Raw genomic sequence first — 11,048 nt, forward strand, 5'->3', positions numbered from 1 at the left:
ATTTTTACGTAGACTTCATCTGGAGTGAGAAGAAAAACAAAAATCAGTATATCAATTTCAAGTTCATAATTGCATTAACTGAAGATATATGAAGATGATCTGTATCTTCATTTCTAACGACCGAAGTCTTCCACTGGAAACTGGAGTAATTATTCAACATCCTTTTTAATGCTAATTTAAATCACAACCTCAGGGTGAAATGAGAATTAACGAAAACTTTAGGTCTTATAATGTAAGGTTTCATTCCGTGACATGACGTTATTCAATAATATCATACTTTAAAAATCTCTCAGTTCAAGCGGTTACAGTAGCTGACGTTTGAAAAGTCGCGCGCCTTAACATGGTGGATTTTGTTATATGGCTCATGGCACCTGATTGGCTCTCAAATTTGGCTCGCCCCGATTTAAAGGGACCCTAGTCGAACAACAACGGTCGGCCATTTTGCAATTAAAGTCGATACTGTCGGTCGGCAGGCCGCTTGTCAAACACTGTTAACCTATCATACAGCTCAATATTTTTGATAGAGATAAACAGTAGACGCCGGGCTATCACCGAGACGACGGTAATCACTCGAGGCTCTCCGCAAATCTGCGTGAAATTCAAGAGGGTTAGATGAAGCAATTGGCAAAACGAAACGTGTGAAGATATTCCAGCGATTGGAATATACCGCCGATTCAGTATGGGGTTGTTGAATTAAAGACCCTTGGATTTTCAGTGTACCTGCAGAAGGCTAAACGATCCCTCAGTTATTGGATGTCAAACGTTTTTGCACTAATGTCAGGGCCAGTGACGAAGACCATTGAAAATCCAGAAGTTCCCGGTAAGTCGTGACGCAATTAATTAACCCTGCTGTATGCATAACAAACTTGTAAACGATATCTACACAGCGGCAGCTGTGTACCCGGCAATAATAGACTCGGTAAAGAGTTCGCATTGAGTTGAGTATTGTATACAGTTAGGCGTTCGCTGTTACGCTGCGTGCGTTATTAAGTGTATCCGTAAAACACAAACGTACGCATTTGGGGTGGGGGTAAGAAATCAGAATGGCCAGAATTCCGAATTTAATAAACTCGAATAACAAATATGAGCGAACAGATACTGTCAGAAATATTACCCCCCGAATGGTGCCCGATAAAAAGCTGCTGTTTACCTAAAATGTATTTAGTAGAGGGCTCTATTATCCGAACCCACTTACTTCAGAAAACGTTAATCCAAGAATTCAGAGATGCAGAATTTAATAATGTATAGAGTCAATATTCCAGAGAATGAATTTGTTGAAAGTTTCATATTCTCAAATGTCCAAATATTATAAAAATAAAAGTTAGAACTTCATCATCTAGAAACAGCGGAAAACAGATATCCAGAATGTCTAACAGTCATTATTTAGAATCGTACAATCCTGAAAGATCAGTATTCCGAAAGTAACCGTATGGTTACCACCAGAATTTCACATTCCGAGTCTATCCAACTAATCTATTTTGACTTGTGAAATCTTTTATATACAGAATCAAAGAAATTCTTTACTCAATACTTAACAAAGAAGAAAGAACGCAATGCAAGTGGACAATTTTGAGTTATTAAAGCTGTTGGGTTAGCCCTTTAGAGTGTGACCAACGATGTGCCTGACTTCTGATATATTGCGATTCTTCATTCTGACGATTCTGATATACTTATATTTTGAGCCTTCTATAAGATTACTACCAGGAGTTCTAACTGTTCTGATTCTTGATCCTTCACATTTATGAATTCGAATAGATAAAAAGTCTACTTTATGATCCATCTGCAGGTTATCTATTTGTGTTTGTGAGCAACCGCATTTGACTCATTCTGCCAATGGCCTTTCGGAATTTTCATCAGTTGTGTATTCTAAATTTGATGACTTCAAATTTCGATACTTTTGTATTCTATTTTCATTATTTCTGGCTTAATGCAGATTCACCACTTTGTTCTTTCGTGATTGTGAGTTTTCGATACATTTGTGTTCGGAATTCTGACCATTCCGATCTTGGGTTTTTCTGATTTTTTTACCCGCTCCTACGCATTTGTACGTGACTTTTTGCGAAATTGTAAATTGCCGTTATAAACACAATATAATACTCTGCACATTATACATAACGCATGCAAAAATGTCAGAATTTGATGTTTGAATCTACAATCATGTTATATGTCACAAATTCATACACGGCGCAGCCTGTATGCGTATCATGTATTGTACCGTGGCGTTTTAGAACGGCCCGTCACAAGGGCACACAACTGACTGTAATTCCCAAAAAACGCGTCCCTGGCGGGGTACTCCGACCGAACTCGATACAAATTAGACGATAAACTACTAGTAACCAATTTTTTCATTGTATACTCTGTATTTCGCGGTTCAGCGGAAGCGAACAAGTTACTAGTACGGGAACGATCCCGACCACCGAGGAATCAACATCATCCCTGATGATTCCGAATCATTCTCCCGATGACCTCATCTACCGACTACCTGACGTGCAAACCCTTCGACTGCCGGCGTATAAGCATCTATGAGGAGCATTCAAAAGTCCTCCCGACAGCAAAGTCACCACTTTTCCCAAAGAAGTCAGCCACCCGTTTTCCCGGATGCCGTGAAGATGAGAGTTCAGGGTCGCCCGAGAAGCGCATTTACAACCTCTCAGCCAGGCGCCGAAGCGATTCTTAATCACTACCGTTCCGCTGGTTCTCATCGCCGTCAAGAGTATCCAGAGGACTCGATACAGCGTTCCTGTCGGCAAGGATCACGATTACATTGTGGGCAGATGTACATTGCCCTGAGGTGCGTTATGCCGTCGCTCTCCAGGCGAAAAACTTTGGCCTGGAGAAAATTTCCTCGGCGTATCTTCGCCAGAGGGTCCCCAACGATAGGCAACCAGCTGGTCGTAATGTGCCTCGGCTGTAATTCCGCACGAGCAAGTGTAATCGAAGAGGTCACAGGACGAACGTTACGCAGCATCTACCGGTAATCTCCGTAAACGCGTCGCGTATTCACAACTGATATTGGACGCGAATGGGATGACCCAATTATGATTGGGAACAAACGACGAATCAACAAAAAGAAGCGAGGAAAAAAGAATCGACCTCCGACCTCCGTTTATTCTACGTTCAACCCGCCAGGCGACCGCACGTTCCTACTCGATACAACTAGAGATTTCCTTCGTTAAATTCTACCTTCCTTTTTCTTTCTTGCTAACGTTTCTTTACCGCTAACATTTCTCTTACTACCGTTTGCATTATCGTTTAATTTCTTTTTCTTTTCTTTTCCGCTCACATTTTTTTCTTACCTTCTTTGCTACCGTCAAGTTTATTTTTAATTAAATTCAGTGTCTGTGTGCTTGAGTCACCGGCTAAGGTAAGGCTTCTGCCGTTAAGTATCGTATCGTTACGAAGTTGTTCGTACCTTCTCTTTTCTCGTATTTTACTTATTTTTTTCGTTGCATTGTATGATGCCAGTATCGTTGTGAATAATGGTCCATGCATCTGAAGTGCTTCGAGCGGTCGAGTGACTGCATGATTTCGTTGATTAATTAATTTGGTATCGTTGAGCGACCTCGTAACTATCGAATAAGAATTCTCCCGTATATTTGAATTTCCCTGATGTTCTTGTAATTTTCTCTTAGACTGCTTCTGTAATTTCTATCGTACTTTTTTGAGCTATCTCTTATCCTTCTTTGTTCTTCATTTCTGTACTGGTAGTGCTTATTATATTTAATTTACCGTACAGCTTATTGTATTTTATTTGCTATTGTGCATGAATTTGTATCGTAAGTCGAGTTGGTTGGAGTACATCTAAGTGAAGATTAAGCACGAGGTTGAAGTTAGTAACGTTACTGCAACCATACATGTTGAGAAAAAATCGTTTCTTCGCAACTTTAGGAATGTCTAAACTTTAGTAAACCATAAAAAAACTAAACATGCTCACGGTTTGTAAAGCCAACTCCTTGAGAGTCATCCTAAATTTGTACATTAATACACTTTTTTGTTACGTTTCGTTACGGTAACGTTACTAACTTCAGCGTCGTGATTAAGCCGCTAAATATTACTGTACCTTTTGCCATTTTCTTGTTAATGATCCTTTATTAATTATTACCCGCCACATTTTTCATATTTTTTTTGTTACTTCAAGTCTCATTTATTATCTTTGATTTTGGCGCAATAAGGTGTATTCAGTGTATTCCCTAGTAATCTCTTAACATCTGTCCAAGTTTTATAATTTTTCGTAAATTATATGTAAAAACTCTGTGAATTATCTCTTGAATTTTTAAATTATCAGTTCAGTTATCTATCGATAATTTTTTCGTCATTTGCCCCCCACAATTTACTTCATTTGATGATTTCTCATCTAAGCTACCGATTTTTGAGGCTTATTAATTAACGTCAATGTCTCTTGCCAGTTACCATCTACCACAAATTACGTCTAATTCTTTTGTCACTACTCACGAGCGTTCCGGGCTATCGTCAATTTCAACAACTTCCGATTTCTATTAAAGTCCGTACTTTCTTATTGCAAATCAATAGACTAATAATTACCGTAGCGTCGTTCTTGGAAAAGTGGGTAAAATCATGTCGCTCAGTGACGTATAGTTCTAAGTAGATTTTTTTATTATATCGCTTTTACCGACCTGTGTCTAATTTTCTCTGCTAACTATCATCTTTTATTAAAAGCTATCGTTTGATTTTATTCTTCCGAAAATCGGAAAATCCCGCGAACCACTATTATTCGATTTATTAATTGTTATTGACTTGTTAAATAAAATCTAGTGAATTATTGGTAATTCTTGTAAGCTTTACTTGACTGACTGGAAACTTGTAAATCGAATCAATAATGTACGACTGATTGACCTGTTAATCTCCTTTGACTCCTTTGACGTTCGACGGAAAAACAATAATTGAAAAGGGTGAAAAATCGATTAATTATAAAAACAAAGAATCGAAGTTTACGATTAATCGATTAATCGCACAGTCTTAATTTTTGAAATAACTATGCCATAGTCAGTACGCGAATTTTGTTGTCACAGTCAATTGATCGGCAATCGATCGAAAAATGTTTAAACATGTAAGTTCTCTACAGTTTGATTTTTGTAAAATTTAAATATTTGTAACCTGGGAATTTGGAAATTTTTAACTCCTAACATTATAATCGAAATTGATTGAGTCGTATTTGTTACTTGAAACCATGTTTATCGTTGCAATTGGTATGTCAATAAATCTTTCTTTGAACGTACTGATGTACATTTTTGGGCTATTCCACTGTAATGAACTTATTAATTTACTAAAGTAATGAATACTTATGAACTATTAATGAAACTCCAACTGTTGAATATATCCTGATACACATTGCAGAGGAGAATTCTTTTACATCGAAATCAACTCAATCAAATTGAGGACTCTTCTTTGCTCAAGACGTATCGTCGTTGAGTCGGCCACATTCTATTTATATCTAAGATTTTCAGCAGGGTTCGTCAATAGTTGAATTGAATATAAAAATTATGAATATGAGAATAATGGTTTTGTAAAAATTCTATACATTACTTGGCCAAGAGTGACAGCTACAGACTTTACTTTAGAACGTTTTATGATCGACTGACTAGCTGACCGTAATCCTTGCTCAGCAAAGCATCTCCTTTTCCTCTCTTATATGCGTGTGAACACATTCGTATTTACCTTTACACGACGCGAGAAGAGTTAAGTTTCAGATACTTCAATAATGTTGTATGTAAGCGGGCCATAGACGATCATATATTGGTGTCTAATAGATTTTTAATTGTTGAAATTTCATGTCGAGTTATTTAGAATGTCAATGCTGTGTGCATAACCTTTTGCAACAAATCATGAATCCGTTAATATATTCATGCTATCATCGGTTCTGTAAGTTGTTTCCGATAGAGAATCCACCGATCCAACTATTGCTTGTCGATGGAACACTTTTTTTCGTACAAAAAGCGATAGAATCTGATAGGAATGAGCAAAAAGTGGATGTTTAAGCCATCAGAAAATTTCAAGCGGGTGGAATTATTTGCTTGAAACACTGTTTGATTGGCTATAGCGATAGACTGCTGTACCCATTGCACCTGTTACTGCAATATAAAACGCCTTCCGAAATCATTAATCATCCTCTCAGATCGTATCTTTAGTATTCCACGTCGTATGCTTTCAAATCAGGTCGTTTGAGTATTTCAGATGTGTACGTATGCATGGGACTTTCAATACAATGGAACACTCTTCTTTCGAATGCGATTTCTAATGAAGATAATGATGATAATTACTTAGGATACACCAATCATCGCTATGCCTCAACCTTTCACTATCATATATATGAGGCATTCCATACCAACTGGATCTGGGTCTCTAATCTTTGACCTCTCTGATTTGGCTCGCGATCTTTTATGTGATTGATTCGATACCGGAAAATATTAATATTTTCCGAAATTTTTTGATTCGATGTCAATCAGTTACAATTTTTGAAACGATAATATTGATCAACAGGATTTAAAAATCTGAAATAAATCTAAAAAAACCATGGGTCAGATATCAAAATTGTCAAGCTTTGAGCCAAAGTGGTCTGACGTTCCCTTTTTATTTTTTTCGACATTTTCTCAAAAGAAACACAAAAAAGAATTAGATCGATGAGTCAGTTTACTATGGGTGGCTGCTTAAACATTAATTTTCATATGTCAGATCATATTTTTCAGATTTTTTAGATTATTCTAAAGTAATTAATTATTTGCAACTTTTAACAACGAACATTGGATTGAGGCAATTTAAAAATCTGAAAAAATTCTCAACAGCGTAGTGTTATATATACAAATGTTCAAGCAACATCCCGTGGTGGACTGCCTCTTCATATAATTTATAGAATTTTTTTTCGAACGACTTTCTTGTCGGCAGAAAACTAAGGCCTTTAGATCTGCACACCAAAATACAGGTATCCTTATTTTATAACCATCATCCATCACCAATGATTTATAGAAGTTTTTATAGTCCTCTCATAAGCTTAAACCATCCTAAATAATTCAGGTTATTTTCCAAGAAAAGCATTTACGATGTCAGTAAGCATTGTCATTCACATATTAAATACAACAAACATAAAAAACGTTAAATTTGCTAAATATGGCAAAAGAAACGTTTTTTTCATTCCACCAGATATATATATAACTCCAATTACTTTTTTCATCTCTTTGTACTTGAATCAAATGACGGTCTTTCGACCCAAAAATATATTCCTTTCGCCATATTTCATCGCCATATTTGATAGATTCAACAAATCCTTTCCCCGTGTATATCGCGTGGCTTCTAGACATTGTGGAGTGAATCCAACGTTTATACTTATTACATCCACATGCATTCTTACATGGTATGAAATTCTATTTTCTGTGCTACCTCGTGTCAAAAACGAGAATACTGTCCAGTTTTTATAAGCACTAGTGCTTAAAATTCGACTTTTAAACCTTAGTGCTCATAAAAACTACAAAGTGGTCGGATTATTAACGGCGGTATCACAGAAAAATTATTTGTGTTATGTGTGCATGTAAGAAATTCTTGACTCGTGTGAGTTTCGCGCTCACCTTCGGCTCGTGCGGCACTTTACGCTCGTCAAGAAATCCGTATTTTATGCCCACTAGCCACGAAAATAACTATTTCGGTGACTTCAATTCTATCACGGCTATAATAAATTCGAGTTAATTTCACTTTGAATAGTGCGTAATTACCCAAATTGGCGGACGTTATCTGATCGTTAAGCGCATTCGACGCAGCTGTTAGATGCAGCATTGCTATAGGTATAAAATGAATATTAAGAGACAGCAAGTTAATTTCTGTGAATGTTAATGAACATCTTTATTATTGTACAGGATTAGAATGTTTGCTACCACCTCGGCCACCCCCGCTCCCTGGGTCGTTATCGTCGACAGAAGCGAGCGTTGTAACGACGCAAATCAAGCTTCCTCAGCAAACCGAAGAAAATGCTTCAGCAACAACGGGCACGGTGCTGGCGCCGAGTCAATTTCCAACTGCCGCCACTTCTCCTTATTATATCCATCCCCCGATGCAAACGCAAAGTTCTCCCACCCCATGGTGGGTGCCAACGGAAGCAGATTCCTCGGAACTTTACGACTCGCAATACGCGCAATGGTACGAAGCAACTTACAAAGTTCCTCTTCCAGCTAACCTTTCCGGCAAAGCTAAATCCAAGTATTACAAACGCAAGAGTGAATTCATTGACCCCGCTCAAGATGCAGGTAAATTACATCGCTCGTTAGATTTTATTACTCTCTTATATTGTATATATATGTACCTATTTTCTTTTCAAACTCATCGGAACTGTCCGATAACCAGCCAAATGTTCTCAAAGTTTTTCTTTATTGCACCTCGACTATTTTGCAGCACTAGGGAAATTCATGATGGCCGCAGCTACGCTGAGAAATATTTCGTTTGTTACAGTTACTAGAAAATTCTTGTCAAATGGGTATCGTGGAAATAACAGTTTAAATATTGTTGGAATCACAAGAAAATGTGGTACAAGTGACTATTTGATGCGATTATAGTTCTCAGTACTACATTTTATGGTTATTGCAATGTGGAATCTGGTTGTATAGTTTACAATATTTTTACACTTAAATAAGGTCTTAGTACAATTAATTGTTGCACCATCATCAAATTATTGCAACAATTACAAGAAAATATAGTACGAGTGACCATAATCAGAAAGAATACGTATATTAGATTTTTTGGTTCCATCTACAAAATTGACTTTCATTTTGTATGAAGAACTATATTTTTTAGTTATAGTAAAAAATTAATATAGTTAAGGACTGTATTACAACCACAACTAGAATTTTATCTTTGTGATGAAAAGGGAAAGACGCGGAATTTTACGAATGTCAAGGAATCGCATAATTGGAAAATTTTTATTCTCCTTAAAGAATAAAAGAACCGTTGCATGTTTCGAAAATATTGTCGCAATTTGAAAATTCATGTTGATGAATTCGTCTTTCTTCTTATTCCAGAGAAAGTTGCAAGTGCTCAAAGGGAACTTTCCGCTCTGATGAAACCGCTAAAATGTGACTTGTGCAATGCAGTTGTAAGAATAAATATTGTTACAATATATTTTTGATAATCAACTTTGTGAGAGGTTCATTTACGAATCCTACTTCATATTACTGTATCAAATTACAGATGAACTCTACGTTGCAAGCAAAGTTACATTACGATGGCAAACCCCATCAAAAGAAGGTATCTATGTTCCTGAATCAGAGCGTGAAAAAATTGAAAACTGAAGACAGTGGTCAAGTTTCCAGTACAACCGAAGCGGATTGGAATACCTACTGCGAGGTAAAATTCCAGAACCTAATCAGGTGATCATAAAATATCAATACTTAAAACGAATCATAAAGCATTTGTCACTGTAATTCACAGATCTGCAAGACTTGGTTCACCTCGCAAACCGATGCGACACAACATTATGCTGGCAAGAAACATCTTAGGGCAGCTAATGGTGGCCCACGTGTTAGGTGAGTAACAAGCCGACATCAAAAATCAATTAAACACTTCCACTTACAAGTGATTCAAAAAACCATAATACGAGTAATGTCAGTTGAACAAGAGAGAATAATAGTATGTCTGTAATATTATGTAATACCATACGTAGTGGAGGCACAGTTTTGATGTTAAAGTAATCTTATTATACCATTTTTTTAAAGGACATCAAAAAAGCAGAATCAGAATCAAGCCCCGATAGATCCGAGTGGACGGTTTGGCATAGGGATAGGTTTTCAAGCTGAACCACCAGCCCCAGTAATAATTCCGGCAGAAGCTGCCATTGTTGTACCTGTTGTATCTCCTGTACCGATACCGACGATTGCTGCAGCAGTACCAGTCAGTACGCCTCTCTACACGGCTCCATCTTATCAAACACTATTGCGCTGTGACCTTTGCGGTGTTTCAGCAAATCGAAAAGACCAATTAGAAACACATCGTCGAGGTGCAAGGCATCTCAGGATGCTCAGAATGAATGGGCTTCCAGTACCTGACACAGGTAAGATCTGTCAATTTCAGAAACAGTAATTTGTCTTTTTGTAATGGACTCGTTACTCTAGTCATACAGACTTTGACTTTAATTTTTTACATCTCTCGGTGACTTTGTTATTTTGCAGTACCTGAAGCTGAAGTGGTCCCTGTTGTTAGTGGACCGCTAGATTATTCAATTTATAGAACCCCATCGGGTAAGTTTTAAGTCGAGAACATTTTCACGTTAAGGTCCGTTTAGAAGTATAAGTACTTATTCAGAGCCAAGATGTAATCCTCCACTTTTATCCATCAGGGCAATACTACTGTGCACCTTGCAACGTTTCTCTAAACTCAGAGAGCAGTTTTGCACAACATGTCGAAAGTAAAAAGCACAAGAACCAGCTAAACCCAAAATCACCGTCCACTGCTGCCAATACTGCAAAAAAAACAAGGTTTAAAAAAAAGTAGTCCTTTTCCATCCGTTTTAATCGTTAATATAGCCACATTTTATTTTCTTAGTTTATGCATCCTGAAATGATTTATATTTGATGCACGCGGTGCACATTTTTGCTGCAGACCGCTCAATATCTGCGGGAATTTTCTTAGCAAAATCTCGATTGACAGACTATAGTCCAAAGGTATTTTGCGGAGTTACGCAATAAATACGGGCAGCGAAAAGTATATTACCAAAATTGGGTGGCAGACTTCAATGGTTGAATAGAAATTTTTATTTAAGACAACGATTCCTTGATACGCAAGTATTTATGCGTACATTTACAACAACGTAGTGATAGACTGGGTAAACTACAAATAGTCAGAGAATGTTGTCACTGGATAAGTCGGAGTATTATGTTTACCACATTGAGGTTCACGTACGCTTTCTCAGTCAGTCATCATTGTCCTACAGTTCTCAATACTTTATTGATAAAGTCTTAAAATGACACTATATTGTATTCCATTAAAGAATAGGGAAATACCTGTAATTTAAATCGATTACCGCAAATTGTAAACACAAAATGGGCAGATATTTT

General features: G+C 37.1%; 1 protein-coding gene across 1 annotated transcript; it reads left to right on the forward strand.

The window, feature by feature from the left end:
- The first annotated feature begins 85 nt into the window (after window positions 1-85).
- On the forward strand, window positions 86-10,736 carry LOC124307143 (zinc finger protein 346-like). The gene is made up of 9 exons (XM_046768567.1): window positions 86-145; window positions 294-820; window positions 7,863-8,249; window positions 9,018-9,091; window positions 9,187-9,342; window positions 9,427-9,521; window positions 9,711-10,045; window positions 10,164-10,232; window positions 10,331-10,736. Exons 2-9 carry the CDS (start codon window positions 754-756, stop codon window positions 10,483-10,485), a joined length of 1,338 nt encoding a protein of 445 aa, XP_046624523.1. The 5' UTR covers window positions 86-145; window positions 294-753; the 3' UTR covers window positions 10,486-10,736.
- Window positions 10,737-11,048: the final 312 nt, after the last annotated feature.

The sequence above is a fragment of the Neodiprion virginianus genome, chromosome 6 (genome assembly GCF_021901495.1).
Source record: "Neodiprion virginianus isolate iyNeoVirg1 chromosome 6, iyNeoVirg1.1, whole genome shotgun sequence".
NCBI lineage: Eukaryota > Metazoa > Arthropoda > Insecta > Hymenoptera > Diprionidae > Neodiprion > Neodiprion virginianus.